This window comes from Molothrus ater, chromosome 9 (assembly GCF_012460135.2).
Source record: "Molothrus ater isolate BHLD 08-10-18 breed brown headed cowbird chromosome 9, BPBGC_Mater_1.1, whole genome shotgun sequence".
Classification (NCBI taxonomy): Eukaryota; Metazoa; Chordata; class Aves; order Passeriformes; family Icteridae; genus Molothrus; species Molothrus ater.
The window spans coordinates 8954333-8977540 of record NC_050486.2 but is presented as its reverse complement, the minus strand read 5'-3'; the positions used below and the strand labels follow the sequence as shown (position 1 = coordinate 8977540).

Genomic DNA, 23208 nt, shown 5'->3' with positions numbered 1-23208 from the left:
TGTGGTTTTTTGGTGTGTTTTTTTTGTTGGTGGTGTTCCAAGATTATCAGCTCCCAGGTGTCAGGCAGGCTGTGCTCACTCCATGCATCCTGTTCCTGCATCACTGATACAAAGCCAACAGGGGAGAAAGGGTCTTGTTACAGGCTGATCTGGGAAGCAACTGCACCTTTAATTCACCCACAAATGGTTACTGCTTGGAGAAGAGGGAAAAGAGGGTCCTGTCCCTTTGGAGAGAAGGACAGCTTGTGATGTTACCAGTGCTTTCCCCAGAAAGAGGAGTATTTCCATTTATTTCTGTAATGGATAAATTAGACCCCAAAGTATTCATGTATTTGAGAATTCCCAGAATCCCTACCCTACCATTTCACAGGGACCACCAACAATCAAAGCTGTCTCCACTGGTGCAAAATCTGTTCACTCTAAATAATTACAAAGATTTGTAAAGTTGCTGATTTCCTTGTCCTTTGAATTACAGCAATATCACATTTTTTACTTCAGTGCTGTTATTTTTTTGGAAAACTGAATAATTTCTTCTACCAAATATGATTGGAATGAATTCAAGGACTGTTGTGTTTGCTGCACATTTGGATTGGTAGAATATTCAGATATTTGTGTAACAAGCTCTGCCTCTCATTTAAACATTTCTCTGTATCAAAATAGATAAATGCTATTGATCATTTGAAACCAATTTTTTTTCAGATTCTCAGAACAGGAATTATTTTTATTCCTTTTCAGTGGAGTAATATTCCATAAGCCTAGTAAAGTGTGTAATTTTTTCAGATGTTATTAGGAATGGAGTTTCATACCAAGAAGTGAAAAATAGAAGAGAACATTAGGTCTCATGAAGCATATAAGAAAAAAATAGGACATAAAATATAGTATCTGAACAATGCAGGCACAGACTGCATGAATGTGTTATAAAGTGAGCAATGACTGAAGTAAATACCCATGTGATGTGGATGTGGGTCCACAGGGAAAACATCAGAAGGTGAGAATAGGGAAGACAATGCCATTGCAACAGAAAGGATGGTGTACAGACAAAATGTGTTAATCTGAATACTAAAGTGTTATGTGAGCACTGTGCTGGAGCTGATTCTGTACTGCAGAGTGTTATGCTGTCATGTGTCATCTGGGCTCCCTTTTCTGCTTATATTTACCATGCACATTAAATATTCAACTGCTTTTCACTGATGCATGCAGTAATCCTGGCCCTGTGAAGAGCTTTCTTGTCTTTCCCAGCTAGGACACGTTAGATATCCTTATTGTCTTTGCATCCTAATGCTTTTGTACCTTATGTTGTGACACACATTAAATGTGTTTCATCCAATATCCTTTTAGAAGTTTTAGTTAAATCCTCTGTTCTGAATGCAGACTAATACAAAATAGCAAAGGGTATTAAGGCATTGTTCTGCTCTGAAAAACAACTGAAAATATGGCATTGTGACATTTCCAGTGACTTCCAGAGCAGAGCTGCTCATTTTATAAATGTAGAGATGTTTCTTCTTACCCCACATTTGACCTGGCACTGGAATAAAGCTGAGCCCTGTCTGGCTCCTACCATCAATGGTAATGATTCTGCCATGGTGGGTGATCTGCAACCACACAAATGATGTGAAACAAATAAACTCCAGCTTCTTCCCAGCTCAGTTATGCTGATTCTGCTGGGCTAATAAAAGTATACATTTATTTCAGTCATTGAAATAATCTCACTTCAATAGACTACCATCAGACTGTAAAAGTTTACCTCTTCTGTACAAACAGTTGCCCTGATGAGGGTTTTCTCAAACCAAGTAAGGTACTACAGAGAGTAAATCAGAAGCACCAGGAAATGCCCTTTAAACTTCCAGGAGCAGCCTTGCAGGATGTAAGTTACACAGCCCAGAGTGTTCATTTCCCCCCTGCAGGTCCTGGGAGCCTCAGGAAAGCTGACAGGTGAGAGTTGGTAGCTCTGCTGACCCAGGGCTTGCTCCCTGCTTGGGCAGCAGTGCCAGCAGGAATGCCATGGCACTGTGGGTGCTGCAAGCAGAGGGCATCAGTTCTGAGCAGGGATTCAGTCCCCTCTCCACTGCTGGGTTCAGTGTGATGTCAGAACGTGCTGGTGAGGGGCTTTAAACCCCTCTGATTTCCTGAGGTTCTATCATTAGAGGCACCTCACCCGCAGTGGAAATAGGACAGAGCCCTTCAGAGAATGGTGTCATTTTGGAAATGTTGCACTGTCCATCCATACCAGACTTTTCCAAGAGGCTGCCAGAGCTCTGGAGAAGACAGAAGTCCCAGCAGGTACAAATGTGCTCCTCATTAAGGAGCCTGCTGCTCCCCAGGAGCTCAGCCTGACCTTGCTGCCCCAAGCCCTGGGCTGCTCTGGGACTGTGCAGGGGAGCCTGGAGCTGAGCCCACGTGGGGAGAGCCCCTGCTCCCTCCTGCAGGCTGGGATGGCTGCAAGGAGCTTCTCTGGGACCTGGGCACCCACAGCTCCTCAGCTCCTGCTGTGGATGAGCAGCAGGTGAGTGGCCTGTCTGAAACTCAGGCTGGCAGCACTTTTCAGTTGACTTACCCAGCTTTACTTGTTCATTTTACCACACTCCTGAGGCTGGCTGCTGAGAATCACTGTCTTGGTGTTGTCAACATTGGGCTTTCAATCTTAGGGTAAGAATAAAAATTATCTTATTGCCTTAAAATATATTTTAATAAGAATTTTCATTTATTTTTTTAATTTGTGTTTTATTTATATTTCTCTATTGCTCTCAAGGGCTTCTCTTGGGAGGTCTTGCAAAGTATCTGCTTATGTGGAGGCTGAAATATGTGTATTAGGAGCAGAAATACCAAGTATCAGGGGCAGAATTTTTCACTTTGAAGGTGCTTCCAATATAGCTAACCTAATTTTCCTATTTTTTTCAATATTTCTACCCAATCTCACGAATTAAAAAATTCTAAAGTATGAAAGTGTCCTGACCATCTGCAGTAGGAAAGAGCAAGAACAAATCTGTACTGATGGTGAAGAGAACAAAGTAATTTCAGAGTTTTGCAATCTCCAGACAGAAACTGATGGGAACACTGGCTGAGAACTGGAGCAGAGTGGAAACTTAACCTGCATGGGCTGTAAATGCCATTAGATCACTCTGTGGGCCTTAAAACCAAAATACTGCTGATGTTTCTGTACAAGAGCAAGGCATGCAGGTAAAGCCACAGTGAGACTGGGGGAAAACAGTCTGGTTGTTACATTCCTGATGTCCATGTCTTTTAGTCAAATGGTAATTATCCATTAATAGCCTCATAAGTATGAATATGTAAATAGCTATGGAATGCATTATTCATGAATCACCAGGCATTAATTATTGTAATTAAGTATCATTTGCTACGTTCATATTACTAACCTTTCCAGTTAACGAATACATTAACTGATCACTGTAGAGCAGATTCAATCAAAATTCCCTGTGTCTGTGCTATGGAAGCCTGAGAGAGTTTTATTGAATTTAGATTCAATATTGAACATAACCAACATGCTTATCAGTGTATTTTTAATGACATTAAGTGTGACTCATAACCTCCAGTGCATGATGCTTGTCCTTGTGCCCAGGAGGATGGAATGGTACCAGCTGGAAGAGAACGTGGAAGCAGCAGTGGTGCAGCACATGGCAGCAGCTCTGTGAACCAAGGACAGCTTCAATGCTGGGACATGAAATCCACCTCCACTTTCAAGTCTCATGTATATTCACACGTACAATGGGAGAGGGGGTGTGTTTTGTGAGGGAGTGCTGTCCCAAAGGTGCTGCTGGTGACAATGTTCAAGGAGCAATTCCAAAGCTCAGCTGGAGCTGTTTGCCAGCACCAGCAGGACCCAGCCCTGGCAGGATGTGCTCCCAGTCTAATGGGGCTCAGGGCACTCCTGAAACACGAAGTAAAATGAACAACCCAACCCTGGGTTTTGTCTTTACTCCCTGGAGATCCATTTCAACTAATGGTAATCTCAGTACCACAGAAAGAAGATTTGCTGCAGCTTTTATTTCACTGCCTTTTTAGGGTTATAGTTCTCAGAACCAGGCCTTGTGGGTTTTGAAGTAGAAATTTTGAATAATTTATTGCAAACAAGAGTTTCATTATTTTAGGGAGAATCACTAACTCAAGATATAAATGTATAAGTTCAAGTGCTGAAAGTTAATATAAACAAGTAAAATGCCCTCTTGGCTGAACTTTTGGCTGTCAGGGCAGAAAAAATATTTGCAAAGAAAGAATTAAATCTTATTTCATCACTGTTAGTTTGAAGCAGATTTTTTCCTATTTTTAGGTTCACCAATGTACTGTAGTCATGTGCAGTGAGTAAATGATTATTGGATCTAGTTTCCTCAGTAATCTGGGAGTAAGAACATCTAAATAAGCATATATCAAGGATATTTTCAAATTCACAAACACATGGGCTCTTTGTAGTTAAAATTGTCATAAGATACAGCTGCAGAGAGGGCTCAGTCAGAGCCTGGATTTTTAAGAGCCAGAAGTAAGAACAATGGTCAGTAAAGACAATCTGCCATTCCCTGGAGACACCTACTCACTGAAAACCCCCTTGTGTATTTTCCAAGCACAGTGAAGAATATGCTTTCACTCATCCCACAGCTGATGCAAATCCCTTTGCTCTCCCTTCCAGTGTCTCCATCAGCGCTGTCTTCCCCCTCTTTTCAGAAATCTAAATTCTGCCTCAAGCCCAAACACTGTTAGTTCTCATTATCCAGCTTTATGAATGACAGTCACTGGCATCTGAAAACCAGTCTGAGTCTCAGTACCACAGAGGGATCCATTACAGATATTACCACCATGGAGCATCACAAGCCATGCCTCCAAAAATCATGACCTTGTTTTTTGGCTTTCTTTCATTTGCATGTCTTGTATCCCTCCTCTAATTCTGAGTATATTGAGATGATGTTTTCCCAACTTCTTCTCAATGCCCAAATTAGTAGGAGTGTGTTTTGATATTTCTTTTTTTTAATAAATACTGATTTTCCACAAAAGCACGAACTCAGCAGGGAGTTTGTGTATTTTAAAAAAATTTCAATTATTTATATAAAAAAAATCAATTATCAAAAGATTTGATGTACAATTGCAACACTGGAGATGTATGAAGATCTTGCTATTATATCTTAATATTAAACATGAATTTTCATGTTTCAGCCCCTTGAATTCTAAAAAATCTCAGCCATTGGATCTTTTTCCAAAAAGGTTAGTACCCAGTGCCATTATTCATCCAGCTATTTTTTTCATGTTTGCTTTTATACCAGTTTCCCTTTATTTGTCTGACACTTGCATCTCTTAAAAATATATAGAAAATTATTTCACTTAACCTGGCACTTGTTTACTTATTTTTTGACTTTTAAAACTAGAAATACCAAGTCTGCAGGAGTGCAGCTGGGGTGGTTGGAGTGGCTGAAGAGCTTCAGTGGGAAGCACCTGCCTGACCCTGCCCTTCCAGAACTCATGGAAAACCCTGGGATGAAGCAGCCTTGGTTGGTGTGTGGTGTTCCTGTGAAGTGTTCAGAAAACATGGCACACTGAAAGCAAGTGGACAGAGCCATCAGCAGGAAATGAGGAGCAGACATAAAGAGACAAAGGCAGAAGGTTTATTTGGTGTATAAAGGTAGGAAATTTATGTACACGTGCACAATGAAGTTGAGGATACAGAAGTACAAAGAGGAAGAGAGCAGCATTTCTGAGGCCAGGGGATGTTCCATGATGACAAGGCATTAGAGGAAGGAAAGAATTCAATTACAGGTGAGTGTTTTTAGTAAAAGAAAGAAAGAACTGATGCCCTGCTAATTGAGTTTAGAATAATAACTTCCATATTGCTGTAAATTAATATGAAACCTGTGTTTAATATTGCATAAACACTCATATCAAGTGTCTAGTACTGAATGGAAAGAGTATTGGAATCTCTATACAAATGGATTCTTATTGTTTTCACATTTTGGATATAGGTCTAATGCCAGATATACTGTTATTACATTTATTGCTTTCTACCTTTCTTCATCATTAAGACCATGATGAAATTTTTGCTTAATGTAGTGTGTCCTGTTGTACATATTCTATAAAGTACATAATGGTTCAATTTAGTTATGTGGAAACTGAACTAAAACTAGTGAGAAAATAAAACCAAACTAAACTTCATTATTTTCTTAATTATAGTTACTTAAGAAAAAAGAAATGGTTTGAGCTTTGATAAGTAGCAGAACTTTCTTCATTTGAATTTTTAAAATTTCTTATTTCTTTGTCTTTAGTTAGCATTCTGAAATAGGACAGTTTTTATTTCAAGTTATTTCTGATTAATTTTTCATTTTTCATTTCAATAATACTGAACTGAGAAATGTTTTTAGCTCTGATTAAATGAAAGCTAGTTTGGAATCAAATTCCCAACATAAGATGCTATTATTTTGAATTTCCCCACATGAAAGCAATTTTCCAAAACTATTTTCACTGGAATAAAAAAAATCCAAAATGTAGTCTGGTTTTGTTTTTTTCTCTTTGCCTGTGTTCTGTAATTCCCACTATTACAAGTGATTGCAAGTAAGATAACTAAACCTATATCTGATGGTATATATAGTTTTCTTTCTGACACTGCTACATTAATTTCATATCCAGTGCATTCCCATCTAGTGTTTATTGATCGCTTACAAGGAGGAAAGGATTTTTAAAATAAATTTTTATATATAATACAAAATTATTTATAATTATTTTTAATAAGAGTTTAACAAAAAAATTTCCCTAATCTTTTTCAGGTATGATAAAGCCAGCAAAGAAATTATCCTTGTGTACAATTCTTGTAGGTAAGTACACAGTGCTTTATTTTCATACTAAGGCAGATGCCAGGAATAGGAATATGTGACAGGGCTGAATCATAATTTTTTTTCCACAAATGTGCAAAAGTTTGTTTGTTCTTTTTCCTCCCCCCTAAAACAGGAGTAGGGTTTTTAACAGCAGAAATGTTGCTGCATTCGTGTGCTGAGTGGTACTCAGAAAAATAACAGACTGGGGGCATTCATGAAAGGTGGAAAATAAAAAGTAGTCTTGATCCACTCTCTGATCCATATCCTGCTGTGGCAAAACAGAAACCTTAAAATCTCACTCAGACACATTTCAGGGTGTCCTAATGTCACTGGAGATTTAAAGGGGGGATTTGCTTTTCCTGGATGCACCAGGTCCAACCTGCAGCGAGTTAGGGAGGACAGGGGCAGGTTTGAAGTGGGGGAAACTGATATCAGTGATTTCAAGGACTTCTCCAAAAGATCAACTGTCCCCTCTGGAGTCAGAAAACCTCCCAGTATGGTGTTAGTCTTTAAAACTCTGCTACCTGCCATACAGCTGATAAAAAACCACCACCCTATACACACTTGTTCTTTCAAATCCTCTCTCAAGGACACTATTCAAATGATTAAAAGGGATAGAGAATCTCTGCAAATATAATAATGAACGTCCAAATAAATTATTTCACCATTCATAATTGAGGTTTTTGTCTTAAATAATGGTTTAAATAGAAAAAAACTCTCACTTTTTATGAATGTTTATTATTTAACAATGTATTTCAGTTATGTCTGCAGTCTCAAAGGTACCTACAAAGATATTTTGCTATAATTTTTTTGTTAAATCTCCTGGCATTCATAATTTTCAGGTCCTTTTTTCATCTTTTAAGAATCCATGGACAACCAACCCAATTACCTTGCTTGCTTCTTAAGAAAGAAAACTCCCATCTTTTTTTGTCTGATGACACTGATCTACTAGTAAGTAAAACAGATTTACTTAAAGTTATAGAAATCTTTAGACAAACAACAAATCTGTGATTTCAAGTCTGAGACATTTACTGGGCCTTTGTTGAAAGGGGAAATGTTGGTAAAGATTAAGATGGCTGTATTTTATCTCAGTATAGTACGTTGTACACTATAGTACATCTGTAGAGGCTACTGGAGCAGAGGATCAGGATTAGTGATATCAGTGCAGGATTGACACTAATTCAGATGGATGTGGGAGCCTCCTCAGCTTGCTGTCAATTGCTAATCCAAACCATTACCTAATTATCCAAAAATATCCCTCATGATTTCACAGGTGTGAGGCCTAACTGCCAAAGGAACAGCAATAAACATGGTGTGTGATGTAAAAATACTGACCACCTGCAAGATTTAGTTTAAGATTAGAATTATTGAAAGCAGTGAGTCTGCCACTCATTGCAGTAGGGTTTGAATGCCACCCTCAGTAAATGTGACATTTGTGTTTCCTTTTAATCGTCCCACTGTCAGCCACTGGCAGTGTCCATGTGATGAAATGCTCTGGTGAAGGTGGGGTGAACTCTTTAACATCTGCTAGCATTTGTTCTAAAACTAAGTCTATTAACTAAACCAGATCTGAAAGGATTCATAGAAAAACCATTCAAAGAAATATAAAACAAGTTTTAAAACTCTGATATTTGTATTGCTTTGCTAAGCTGCTTAGTCAAGGCATCTTCTGCTGCAGTAAAACACAAAAGTTTAAAGACAGCTCAATAGTCTTCCTGATCACCCCACTCGACTGCTGGCTCATCATCCATTCGCAGAATGAGATAGGAGAGGAGCTGAAAGAGGTTCTGCCACAAGAGCAAAGAGACAAAGAAGGAGAGGTCGCTTACATCGATCTCACAGCGGTCCCCGGCGAAGTTCACGTCGCACAGGCAGTGGAACTTGTTGAGCAGGTTCTGGCACAGGCCCCCGTTCAGACATGGGTCAGAGCTGCACTCATCAATGTCCTTCTCACACCTGCAGGAGAGACTGCAAACAGTCAGCCTCGGGAACCAGGCATGCAATGCTTCCAACAGGCACGTGTTTAATTCAGCCGCTTTCGGGGGGATGGAGATGCTCTGGGGTGTGTTTCCACACGTGTTTATGGTTTTATTAACTACCTGATGAGCCCCACTCAAACTCTGACCTTCCTGTATGGTTTCCAAACACAGACAGTTAAGCAGGTAATTTCATCCCTGTAAAGCACTTCATGGTTACTGGTGCTTAGCAAGGTGCAGTGCAAGTTCTTGTGTGATCTCAGAGCCAGCTCTGGTGCGAGTCCTGCTGACAGCTCGCTTGTCCTTGTCATTGTTCCAGGAGCTGAGGGCACAGTTTCCTTCTCAGTAATCTGGATATGAGTCAACAATGTGTGTTTTTGCCAGCTGAGTGCTCCTAGAAATATTTACCTGCTTTTTGGGTGGGTTTTTCTAACCTTTTAATTTCTTCCCTCAATTTGGAATGCCAATACACCCCAGCACAATTTCCTATCCAGTTGCTTTGAGATGGGCCCCAAAAAAGGTAAGAATGGTGCAGGACAGGTTTCATAAGCCTTAATATGTATCATTAAATGGTTTTGAGCTAATTCTGGTGATACAAGAAATTTGAGTTATAATTTCTCAAGGCAGCCAATGGAAGGATAATGAGGGATGTGTAAGACTGTTTGAAAACTACTGATTTGGTGATTTTTGCTCTGAAAATGTTCCCTTTTATTCCCTGCTCCCTTTTATCAAATAGTGCTAACAGTTAATCCTATTTTTTCCAGGTAAAAATGCAGGTTTTTACTTGGAGAAAAATATGAGAAATTCTCTCTGAATTATAAGGAATGGCTTTGTTCAGTCATATTCATAACCAAGCAATAAACATATTAATCTTACATCAGAGAAGAACATTTTTATATTAAACATTCTTACTCTACTCTAATCTAAACTTCTTTCAATAGCTTCCTTAAATATTGAATTATATTCATATACTTCAAAGACCTAAGTTATTTATCCAATGTATAAAAATTGTATGGCTATGAAATTACCTATGCAAATTTTTAAAAAGCCAAAAACCTCTCAAATCTTCTGGGGAATGAGGTACCTGAATCCAACTGAGTTTCAGGAACACTTAAAAACCTGACTCCCTTAATATAATTTTAAAAGTTCCAGCCTGAATTACATTACAAATTTGTTTTTGAGAGAGAGAGCTCTATCTTCTTTTATGGAGATTAATCTTTACACATTTCCCTTTCCACCTGCTATTAAATCCATTTGCATTTTTTTAATGTGATCCCAAGTCAATTGATTGGCATAGAATTTCTCTATACTGTGCACCAGTGGCTTTCTGAAGGCTGAAATATTGTCTTAAAGGAAAACGCCTGCTTTATCAGGCATAAATATACAAAGGAATTTGGTTTTAATATTCTTATTAACAGATATATTTGAATTTGTTCTGGAAAAAAAGCAAAAAAAAAGGGATGAAATGTTCTCATTTGATCTAGTGAGACCCCCAAGCACGGAAGCACTGCTGGTTTATGGCTTGGCAGCCTGGAGGAGCAGAGGCCAAATGCTCCATTTGAGAGGCTGCAGGAGAGAGCCTGGCTGCCACAGGCAGCTCCCTGCAGCTCGCCGGGCACAGGCTCCACACGAGAACCTTGGGAGCTGTAAAAGAGAGATTACTGCCAGCCACTGGGATGGATGGAAGGAAGGCTCGCTCCCAAAGCTGCAGTTAGCAGGTAGGCTGGCAGGGGAGGGAGAAGGAAAAAGTGCTTTCCTGCTGCCTCAAAGTCCCAAGAAATACACACAGTGCAGAAGTGGCTATGAATATGCTTTTACGTCTTAAAATTTTATTTTATTGTATCGTTTCCCCCTTGTTGAATATTGTGAGGTGGTACACAGGCGACCTGGCTGTTAACAGTGCAATTCAAGTGTGTCTGCCAACCACACTGTGCATTGAGTGGGTGGAAATCTTCATTTCATGTCTTTTATAGCCTACTGTACTCTTTCCACAAAATCAGTGGGCTCATAAGTTTTTGAGAGAATGAAAACCTTTTGTTGGTAACTTCTCTGTGTTACAGCTTGGTCCTGGTGAACTTTTGGATATTATATTCTGACATAATGCTAGTTTCACCTGGAGTATGTACAGCTTTTCCTGTCTCTCTATCCAAAATGCCCTTACCTGTTCAGGCTATGACTGGGACAATGCCTTCCTAGGTTTCTGCAGCACCTGATGCCTGCCCTGAGGCTCTCAGCCCTCCCTGCTCCAGAGCTCTTTGAAGGCCAGTATTAAGTGTGAACTGGGCTACAAGATACAAATTTCACTGTGAGGAAGGTCCCTCTGTTCCAGGCTAAACAATAACATGCACAAAGTGTTCCTTAATAATTTCTGAAAGTATTCATTCTGTTCTCACACTTCAGCATTCAGTAAGAAAGCATGGTACACCATGCCACTAGGTGTGCCACCTCTTACTATCCCTGGGATAGAATAGATTGCATATTCACAGCACAGACATGTGAAAATGGAACAGCTTTGCATATTCATGTGCCAGAGCATGCAGCTGGTTCAGGTATATGAGCAGGATATGTGTGTGTCCCCACCTATGGAAAGGCAACATTTTAACTTGTCATATGAAGATTTGGCACAGAAACAAAAGAAAAGGCACAGAGAAGCAAGGCCTGAAGTGCTAATTAAGAATTAATATCTGGGACTGGATTACTGGTGCTGCATTGGACTAAACCTTGCTGCATTCATTTGTGATTTTTGTCCAAAACCACAATACTCCAGACCCTCAGAGTCACTCTAGCAAGGAACTCCTGCATTATAAATCAGCTGCTTTGTCTGTATTTCTGCCGGAGGGCTGGCTGTTATCCTCTGGACTCTTTTGACCAGCTTTTGGAAGAGGTGCTCCCCAGGGATGGGCAGGACAAAGGCTCTCACCGTTCTCCCACAAAGCCTGGCAGGCACGCACAGCTCAGCTCCCCGCCCAGGTCGCTGCAGTTGCCGTAGTTGAAGCACGTGAGGTTCCTCTCCTCATTCCCACACACTGTGTAAGGTAATCTTCTGTACCTGGGCACACAAGGAGGCAGCAGCAGTTACTGGCACTGTCCTTGTTCTGGATGTCTCCTGCTCTCTCAGCTGAAGCAGGGGAGCAGGGTATTGCCCAAAGGAATGACAGCTGGAACTCAGATTTAAGACTCCCAGAACATGTTTTGCCAAACTTTTTTAATTTGACGGATTTAATTTTTCTTTTCCAAATATTTACTGGCAAAATAATGATTCATTTATCATTTAAAAAAAAAAAGGACATCACTCTACTTACATTACTAATATGGTTCTCTATGATACCTGGACAGCTTAGTATAAGAGTTCAAAAGAGACAGACTTAACATACAAGATAAAAAATATTGGGCCACCATAAGGCATCTTCAAATCTGAGGATGTCCTTACTACTCAGAAAAAGTCAACAAAACCTGTCAATTTTAGCAATTATATCCTAAAAGATAAAGTAATTATATCCTGTAATTGGATAGTGTAAAGATGATTGTCTGCATCCTTTGGGCGGCAGCAGACTGGATTTGTTGGAGTCCTCTGAACGAAGGAGAAGGATTTTGCCTTCTTGGAGAGGAATTGGACATGCTTAGAGGGCAGAATTTTATGGGTATGCAGAGAGGGCAATTAAAGGGAAAAGCCTGCAACCTTTCTAGAGGACAGTCTGGGAGGAATAGGAAATAGCATGTAAGCAGTGTCAGAAGCAAGGGCAAAAGTGGGTTGTGTGGTGTTTGCAGCCACCAGGACTGAGAATAAGCTGGGAGGAAAAGACCAACCCAGAAAAGACGATATTAGTGGGGAGAAAAGCAACTTATTTTCCTATTGGTATTTTCTCCTACCAACTCTGAATTCCTGCATTTATAGCTATAGAGCCATATTACTGTAATAAAATATAGTTTTAGAGATTTAAAAACCGTAAGATTTTTTTTTTCTGAAAGGAAGATGTAGCACATGTATTTTCAAGCTCTGGAAGACTTGTAATCTTGTCATCAGAGAGCTCACAGGACCAATGCTGACAGCAGAACAGGGCAGCAGAGCTGTGCCTTGTTCCTTCAGTCTTGTCTCATCAGTCTCTGCCTGAGCTGGCAGCTCTCCACTGTCTCAGTCCACATCTAATTGATCTGTACAACTTTCTGTTCTCTTCATACATCTGACTCTGCAGTCATGATTAATACAGAGACAGATGCAAAACATGTGTGTTTAAAACAAAGACATCAGGGATGTAAAAGCCCTTCAGAAGAGACTTGACAAAACCTTACAGATTAGCCTTGTTTACAGTACCTGCAAAACCTCCCAGTGAAGTTAGCAGCACACAGGCAGGAGTATCCATTAATCCCATCAACACAGGTGGCCCCATTCACGCACTGGTGGCCATGGCAGTCGTCTATGTCCTCCTCACAGGTCTCCCCAGTGTAACCAGGCTCACAGCTGCACTCATAGGAGGCAATCCCATCTGAGCAGTTCCCATGGACGCAGGGGTTTGAAGAGCACTCATCAATGTTGACTTCACAGTAGGTGCCAGTCCATCCGTCGGGACACACACAGCGGTAGGAAGTGTAAAAGTCTTCACATATCCCCCCATGCATACAGGGGTCAGAACTGCAGAAATCTACCTGCAAACAGCCAGTAAGAGCAGGGTTTGCAGATATTTTGAGAAATTGCTCCTCTTGAGGTTTTTTAGTAGGGATGTCAGCATTTTCAAAGTAGGAGAGATAAATGCCACTGATTTCTATGGTGCTCATGCACCCTCGCAGGCCATCCAGGCTGTCAAAAGCCTTGTCAGCCACGTAGATGTCTGTCTCTTCTCTTAAAAAGTTGAGGTTTCCTGCAGCAGCTGTGCTGGTTGCCGTGTCTTTCTTGTTGTCTATATCCATGTGCCATCTGGAGGACTGGGACAGGGGCTCCACCATAGAGACCATCACTCGGTGCCATCTGCCATCGCTCACAGACTCTGAACTCGCCAGGGTCAGCCTGTAGAAACTGTTGCCACTTTGTAACTGAAACAGGAGTTTGGAGTTGTGGATGCTGATGATGACAAACTCAGGCTCCCTCTCTGCATACAGCAGGATCACATCAGTGTCCCTGGTCCGAAAGCCAAAGATGATATTGGTGAGGTCTCTGCTGATTTTCCCATTGCTTCTGTAAAATATCGCGCTGCTCCGGCCGCTGAACACTGCGTTAGCGAGACCTGTGCAAAGACAGCAAGTGAGAAACCAGGCCAGTTTTACACCAATACACCTGGAAAGATGTCTCTCCAGTGCACATGCCATAAAACTGCTTTTGGGTTTGCTGGGAGACAGTCGAATTCCACCAGTGTTTCAGTTATCCTGTTCTGCCCCTCATGGCTGTGTAATTGACAGGGCAGTGCCAGCATCAGCTATAATCAAATCGAGACTGTACTGCTTTGCATCATCCCAGGTTATCACTCTAACACGCAATTCTACATTACTGTTATCTCTGTATTTCAAAAACAGACATACACTTGTCACTTTATGATTGTTTCCTAAGTACAGGCAGCCTAGTTATTCCTGTGACAGATATGGATGGGGCGAACATGTCTTCCCAATTCCTTTTTTCTTGGGCGAGTCTTAAGATGTTTTATGAAGTATTTGATTGGATCCCAATTTCATCTCACAGATGCAAAAGGATGAATTAAATGGAAGCCAGTTGATGGAAAGCCCCTTCAAAATCCCTGTGAGCAGTTGTGCCTGTCAGATTCAGATCCAGCTTCTCCTGGTGGGTGGGCACTGCCACAGCCCTGTGCAGGTGGGACTGGGAGGGCAGCAGGACTCAGCTCACTCTGCTGTGAGTGAAAATTGATGGGCAACGTTGTGGCAGCTTTATGGACATCTTCACAAAGGTATTTGACACCTTTCATTAGCATGGTTTCTACTAAAATGCACTTACTCACTGGGCTGTAAATTTAAATGTTCTGAGGTTTCTGAGGATTTTAGAAAGGGAGGAGGGACAGGAAGGAATGTCTTCTGTCTGTACTTAAAAAAAAATAGCTTTGAAAGATGTGAGATAAGATGGGTTTCTGAGGGTTTTTTTTTGTTTTTTGGTTTTGTTTTTTTTTAGCAGAAGACACAAGCCAGAGAACTCACTGCCTGGGAAAGCTTTTATTTTGTAATCCTGTGTTGAACAAGAAGAAGTTTATCCTGTAGCTAATAAAACTATTTTAGAATGCAGTTCTGTAGTGCAGGAATTTTTGAATATCTATTAGGGAAACTCCCTACTGTTGCCACATAAACCAGCACAGAAATCTATAGGGGGTGACCTTGAATCATTGAAAGTGTAAATGAACTTGAGTTTAGCAGAAGGAAACAGTTCAGGTACTTTTCATTTCATTGTCTCTAAGTGTTTCTGTTCTACCCTAATATGCAAGATTAAATTTTATGAGAGAATGTATTTTGATGTTATCATTAAAGACACCTCTGAGAGAAGGAGCAATTATTTTAATTTCAGTTACAAATTTAAGCCATACTGCAATGCTGATCCTAACAGTCTGCATAAAAATAGTATCATATTGGTCTGTCTATGACAGAGATCTTTAGTTGACCAGCCTTCCCATTCCTAAGAGTCAGCCATTCTGGCAGCTTCCAGCAGACTGAGTGGGTATTTACCTTCCCTCACAGCTTTTTATTAGGGCTTTCTTCAGCAGCAAAATGAAGAAATATTTTGTAAAAATCCCGACTTGCTCTTTTCAATTCCACTCCAGGGTGGGAAGGAGAAGGAAAGTGGAGAAGGAAAGAGATGTGCAGGGTAGCTAATGATCCTAAGGCAGCTAATGGTGATCAGTTTTGAAATGGATTGCTTGGCATGCAGGTGCTTCTTACAAAGGCACTGCTTGAACAACTGAACTGCAGGTATTGAGGTGACTTTCTCCAAAGCTATTCAAGACTTAAGAAAATCAAATTATGCAATGGAAGTTATGTAGCTTGTCTTTTCAGGAAGATGGAGAACATTCTAGGGTTAATCCAACACTGGATATGCTCTTATCTCCTTGCACTGGAAGTGTGAGGCAATGTACTGATCTATGGGACAACCTTGACTAGTTGAGCTGCGTAAGTCAAAATCAAATGTTCCTGCGAATATCAGTGCCTGACTCAGGGGTCTGGGGGAGATTTTCTGGGTTTGGTAGGGCAGACTCTTCCCATTAACATTACTTAAAACTGACATGAATATTATTTTAATACAGAAGTAACATTTGAATGAACTTTAAAGTCAGTGAATACTTTGTTTCAAGGAAATGCTGCTGAAAATGTCTCTTGCTGCCGATCTCCAAAGATGATTGGAACAACTGAAATGTACCTACATTCAAATCCTTGGTGCACCAGCTGGCATTGTGCTTCATGAGGACAGGGCCCAAGCTCACACCACTTAACTTCCTCACATGCCTTCCCCACTGTGTTAGGGGGGCAGGTGCAAGTGAAGTCATCCCAGATGGAATAGCACACACCACCATTGTGGCAGGGGTTGGACTATGGGAAAGAGAAGAGAGAACCTCAGTATGAATCAGGGATGTTGGTCACCCAACTTTAGGCATGGGGGACTGTTTGGCAAAAAGAAGTTTTCTTTCTATTTCAGATGGAAAATTATAAAGACCAGTATTGTGACAGTACAGCATGTTCAATAATTAGTGAAAAACAGTATTCCAATCTCAAAGTAGTTTCATTCTCCCCTATGCAAACACAGTTTGCTCATGCTATTCATCATATGTAGCATAGCTTAACAAAACCTGCTCTTTCTAGCATTTTTGCATGTTTTCCTAATCTGTCATTATGATCAAACATCGTGTGGGAATGTACTAAAACATTTTAAAAAATTCCCCATTATAAGCATGTGAAAATGCTCTGAAAAATGTAATTCTTACCTTGCAGAGGTTGTCACCAGTGCAGCCTTGGGTGACATTGATCAGGGTTGGGTTGATAAGAGAATTTGGTGGATTAGTGATGGGGAAGAATTCCAGCAGTTGGTTATTCACTCTTACATCTTGGATACAGCCCTTGAAATACCTGCCATTTCTGTCAGTTTCTCTGTTATCTGGTAGGCCTCCAATGTAAAGAAAATCCTTACTTTGGATGGTTAGTGCTGGAGTAGAAATAAAGCCTAGGTAGTGAGAGGATTGGAATAACTCCACCTTATTTGGTTCTATTTTTAAGGTTATTAAGTAAAAGTTTCCATCGTTCACTGAGTGCTTCCCTAATAACTTCATGGAATTTAGAGCAAGCATGGTGAGTTTCCCACCTTCCAAACAGACTCTTAAGTAGAGGTAAGTGCTATTTCTCAGAGCCAGTAACAAGCCAGAAGGTTTGCGTGTTCGGACAAACATTGATATGATGAAGTTCTCGTTCTGAGTGGAACCAACAGGAAAAGCAGCATAGCCTGAGGAGTCCTCGGATCCAAACCGGCCTGGGATGTACTCTTGAGGTTAGAGATAGGGGAAAAGGTATAAAAACAAAAAGAAGAAGAGAAGGAAGAAAAATAAAATAGTTAGGGTTAAATGACAAAGGAGCTAATTCAGTGATTAAATAACTAGTTCTGGTGATATTCATGTATGGTAGTAAGATATGCTTCTATTTATGGATGAACAAAGACTTGGTCCAGTTGTAAATAGCTTCTGTTTCAAAACTCCTGTTGGCTTCCATGGCTGTAGCACTAAGCCCCATTGCAGGACCTTATGTTATATAATTGGGCACATTTTTCCTCTTTATCATGCTCTGTGTAATTCTGTGTTTTCGAGTAGTTAAACAAGGACAGCTTTCTACATTTTCCTGAACTGGTCCTCAGAAAGATCATTTTGGAAAGAACCTACCTGCTTTGATCCTCTGATGACCATGGAAGTTAATGCAGTTCTGGGACTTTGTGATATTTTTTGCACATTTTCCAATCACAGAAAGCTGCTGGGCAAAGCCCTTTTCTGTGAATAGATCACCTGTGTGGTGCTGCAGGGGCTCCCCAGTTCTCTGACAGACTTTTTGCTGCTGGGGCTCAACGTATGCTCACCTACATCAACTTGTATCCAGCCATGAATCCGGACCAGTCCCTGAGTGCCCACAGAGCCATGGGAGAAACATGATCCAGGATTGAGTAAGTTTTCTTTTCTTTGTGCTTATCAATTAAAATGATTAAACCAAACCCATCTGTTTGTCCTTTACCCCTTATTTTCAGTAATGATTTTCAGTCTTTTAAGGATACAAAATATGTAGCCAAAACTGTATTTAATTCTAATGAATCATCTCTTTAAAGAACAACAAAGTGTTTCTATTTTTACACTGTAAGTTTTGTGATCTTGTCCTCAATATTACAGACTCCCTGCCTAAACAGTTTCAGGAGCTATTTTTCATATATCAAATTCCTAGAAAAAATAAACCAAGTTTTTTTTAAATGCTCACACAGCTGAAGATTCAGTTGTCTGAATCTTCAGACAAAACTCCTGGAGCAGGATGTCATGGGCCAACTTTCTGCCTGCAGAACTATGTTTTTTTATGACTTCATTAAAAAATTATGAAAAAAAGGGACCGACCATGAAGCCCCAACAGACCCTTAAAAACCACACTGCACTGCTATGGGGTATGGTCATATTGTTTAGCAACAGGAATAAATCCCATACTTGTTCCTAAACAGACAATTTCTTAATTTAATTGGAAATAGTTTATTTCTATTAATAAGATTGCCTATATATCTACATCTATTTGTTAAACAGACTTAATGCCTCAAAACACCAACTTCAACAAATAATTATTTCTACACACAACAGTTTTAAGTTATATCTTCTCTTGAGGTGTAACTGGAGATGGAGACACTTTTTTCATGAGGGTAAAAAGAAGAATTCTGCTGAACTGAGGGTTCCACAACTGCAGTATTAGAAAGAAGCCTTGATCTCCAGAAAGGCATTTCATATTTACAATTACCTTGTCACATTTCTCTCTATTTATAAATACACACATTTATCATCAGCCTGATCTGTTTGATGAGATGCCTAGCATCACCTTGGTCAATATTAACCTCTTGGGTCACAACATCTGGATGTTGATCAAAATGAGTCAACATCTGTTTGTTATTTTGTATATGTAGAGAAAATATTGCATCTTGTCAATTAAATACTTGGCAGCAACTTTTCTTCAGAAAGACACCAGCATTTCTTATGTCATCCTTTACCACAAGCCTCCCCCACTCTGCCTCTTTAGAAACCTGCCACAGTCTTTTACATGTGACATATATCTAGAACCTATGTACCAAAATGGCACGGTGCCACGATTAGTAAGGAATATTGTGGTCAGCAGGAAAGAAAAGAAGCATGCTTTCTAATCATTCTCAACAGTTCTAATGCCAGTATAAGCTGCTCCTGGCCCTGAATGGTTTTAATTTTGCTTCATATAAGAAGGCAAACTTATTTCCCAGATGTTGTCCTATACTCAAAAGTTGCCTTCCAAATCTTTGGATAAATTACAGCTACACTTCAAAGAAGTCTGTTACAATTACCTCTCTCACTTTGTCATTTTGCAATAAAACCAAAAGGAAAAACTATTGAAAGGTATTGATAAGTATTAGGTAGAGCATGCAAAATGAAGTTGTATTCAAACATTTGAAATGTATTTGAAGGCCCAGCTTTCTGCAGCAATGCATTCAATAACCCCTGAGGCCAGTTGTTCAGCTGATGCGAATCAATGTAGCTTCACTGGCAGTACTGCAGCCACGCCAGTTTGCACCAGTACAGGATCTGTCCATTCCAATCTCACCATGGCTCTGCTGCTGTGTTTAATTTTTTCCAGTCCACTTGGTAAATATATCTACATAAATATACTTATGTGTGTATACATGTATACATACATATTTATAGATGTATTCTTGCTCCCTAAAAATTGCTCTGCTGACTGTGTGTGGATGACAGAGGCAGAGGGAAGGGCATGGTGAAAAGACTTAGTCCTGTGCAATTTTCTTAAACAAAACTGCTTGTTTGAAATCCCTAAAACTTTGCCTGGGGAAGGATTACACAGCTCACCCCAAAGCATTCCAGAGGGTTGCTGTGTTTACAGCTCTAGGAGATCACCCAGCAGATGCAGCTGGACAGGGACCTCCTGTTGTCCTTCCACTTGGCCCCTGCCCACACTGCAAAGATCATTTGTAGCAGGAGAAGTGCTGCAGGCATCTGCAGCTTTCCTGCTCACCACTGCCATGGAAGCTGCTTGCTGAGATGAGCTCTTCTGCTCACCCAGACAGGGCCATGTTTCCCTCTGGTCCCCAAGCAGCTCTCTGGGAACAGCAGCCTGCACTGGGGATTGTCCAGCCCCACCTTGGGACCAGCTGAGGGATGAATGGACCCTGCTTCCAGCTGCTGCCTGCTGCTCCTTGGGCTAATCAGATTAAGCTAAGAGTATAATCTCATTCTTCTTTTAAATTGGAATCTGTCTTTTTTTAGCTTACAGTACTTTTGCTTGCCTTTCATTGCCTTAAATGAATCTCTTTATAAAAGCCTAGAGAGCGTGAGGACAAAATTTTCAAAGAATGCTTTGAAAATAAGTCAAACTCCAGGTGACTTACTTGCTTTCTAAATTTTACTTAGCATCCAGAAAACTTTAAAACAAGAGGAGTGGAATCCACCAGTTTAGCCTTTTTTTTTTTTTTTCTTTTTGTCAGGCTGAAAAGCAGCCCTCCTGGGAAAGTAACTGGAAAATAACAAAGGTGTGCCACTACTAACCTCTTGCACTGGCTTACCGCTCGACATTGAGCCTCAGAGATGCTGGGGGTGACTCTGTTTCACGGCCAGGTAACCAGGATGGTTGGTGGCCATGCTTTCAGCAGGCACAGCAAAGCCAGACCCCAGCAGGGCTCCCTTACCTGCTGCACACTCTGGCCCCGTGTAGGGCCGGTAGCAGTCGCAGTGGTAGCTCAGCCACAGGTTGATGCAGCGTCCCCTGTTCTGGCACGGGTGGGGGTCACACCAGTCCCTTTTAGCACATCCTGTCCTGACATTTAAAGATGACCCAGATGACACATTCTCTGGAGTAATAACATTCAAGTCTATCTCAATATCCTGAAGACAGCCTACAAATGAAGGTGCAGAATGTGTATTAAAGGTGTTCTGTAGAGAGTTGCTGTTCCCCACTGGTAAGCCGCCCAAAAACGTGCTCTGAAACGCAAACATCACCAGCTCGTTATCTATCTTAGCAGACGTTTTATTGAGACAGGATTCTACACAAGAGCTGTCAAGCAAATTAAGAATAACAGCTCTTGCCAAGGTTACCTCCACTGAATGCCATTCTCCATCACTGACATTATGTGGGATATGCAAAAGAGCCTGTGGCTGATTATTGACTTGCACGGATAAGTGTAAGTAGCCGTTCAGTAATTCCAACTTTGCAAAGGTGTTTTTCTCCCCTCGGTGAAACAGAAAAGCTGTGGGTTGCACAGTTTGAAACCTCAGGTTTATATTATAGAAAAAATCCTTTTTATGGGTCTGGGGATTCTTCAACAAAAGGAAACTGTTTCCTTGAAAAGAAAATGTGGTTATGGTTTCACAGTGTATTCCAGTATACCCAGGTGAACATATGCAGCTGAATCCGTGTTGGCCATTTTTTAAATGTGGGATACATATGCCATTGTTTTGGCATTGATGATCAGTACAGCCATGCAGAACTTCTGTACAGTTCCAGCCACCATAAAAAATCCCTTCTTTGTCTGCAGGTGGGCAATGGCAAGTGTAATTTCCAGGAAAATTCTCACAGATCCCACCATTTTGGCAAGGGTTCGTGTAACATTCGTTGACGTCCTCATCACAGTGAGTACCTGAAGAATAAACAAAGAATTAGGCATTCTGGTTTGAACAACTGGAGCCCAAAATAACACTTTTAATAATGTGTTTCATTAAATTATCTTTTATTAGATAAATAGATGATGGACAAGTAAAAAAATATACTTTAATTATAAATAGGCCATTCAATTGTCATGGCTTCCTTGTGCAAAGTATTATGTAAACACCTAAGTGATAATCACATATTGGAGAAAAGAACCAAACAAATGCACAGTTTTGATATGGATAATGTAATGAAATTAAGATAAATGTCATCAGATGGGATCAATAATTGTTTCCTATGTACCTTATGGTAGCAATTTAGAATGCTTTGTAAGGAACTGAATTATCACATACAAAAACCCCAAGAGTTGTTTCTTAATTGCTATCCATAATATTGTATGGGCATCAGCTGGAGGATGATCTGCTGGTCATTCCTTCTTTTATGTGTTCATTCAAACAGTGTAAGAACTACAGACCATTATTCCTGGTCCCACTGGAAACATCTTGGAGCAACACTCTTCAAGTGACAGTCACAGGACTTACAGTGATATTTGACATGGTGGGTCAGGCTGACAAGCAGGTGAACACGCCTGAAAAATGTATGTACTGCAAAAAGTATGTACTACAGAGGAACTTTTTTACCTCTCCTCTTACAAAGTATAAAGCAAGAAAAGATGAAAGGAATACTCTCTCAAATGTATCAGAGGTTGATTGGTGATGAGAGAGCTTCTGCAGGAGATTGTCAATACAGTCTCATATTTCCTCTTCCAAATATTGTTTGGCTTCTGATATATCTGGTAAAAGGAGAACTCCTCATCTCAACCCCATTGTGATTGGATTGATGTGGCCTAAGTGGGTCTGCTGGATCACACTTCACAACAAAACCAAAGCTGTTTCTCTTGTAAAACTAATCTGTTTACCCCTCTGCATTGCTGTTCATTTATAAAGCAGTAATCACAGTAACCTCTCCCTCGAGGAATCAAGTGGATATGCATGCAGTGGATCAGGGAAAATATGTTTCTCATCTCCCTTGAAAGCAGTCAAAATATCCAAATACTTTTTTGATAACTCATGCTAACTGTAACTCTTAACATTTCCACTTCCCTTCATAGTTATCTTAGAGAAAAATGAGAAATGCTTTGCAGATAGTTTTCAAACTAGTATCACCAGCACAAATTAAATAGATAGCTTTTCATCCATCCCCACTGCTGCCTATAAATAAGATAGTGAGATGTGCTGAGGCTCATGGAGTGGCAGCTGTGAGCACCAGGCACCACACCTAACTTTATGTACAAATTGACATCAGGCTTTATTTCTATAACAAAGCACATTTCCATTCCTCATGGAAAATTACAGAACAGCATTCAGCCACGATGAAATGCTTCAAATGGCAGCAGATAAGTGTAGTTGCTCAGGCTAGTTCTTTGCTTGCCCACTTTATTCAGTCACAGATGTAACTGGGCCCATTTGGGAGAGTGGTAAGTATAGGAGAGCCAGAAGGGAACTGAGAATTGGGAAAGATTTGTTTAAAAGATTAGCCAGAGTGAAGTGATCATAGCAGGTACACAAAAGACTCTCTGTGCAGCGATCCAAGTCACT

The 23208-nt window shown here is 40.5% G+C and overlaps 1 protein-coding gene across 2 annotated transcripts in view; it reads right to left on the bottom strand.

Annotated features, from left to right (window-relative positions):
• CRB1 (crumbs cell polarity complex component 1) overlaps positions 1-23208 on the bottom strand; it is a 100670-nt gene that overhangs the window by 18051 nt on the left and 59411 nt on the right. For both annotated transcript variants that reach the window (XM_036388105.2, XM_036388106.2), the window contains exons 6-11: positions 20655-21602; positions 16687-17237; positions 16129-16294; positions 13095-14001; positions 11703-11831; positions 8636-8762 (exon numbers count right to left, since the gene is read on the bottom strand). In XM_036388105.2, coding sequence (XP_036243998.1) covers positions 8636-8762; positions 11703-11831; positions 13095-14001; positions 16129-16294; positions 16687-17237; positions 20655-21602 — 2828 coding nt within the window. The remainder of the gene's footprint in view (positions 1-8635; positions 8763-11702; positions 11832-13094; positions 14002-16128; positions 16295-16686; positions 17238-20654; positions 21603-23208) is intronic.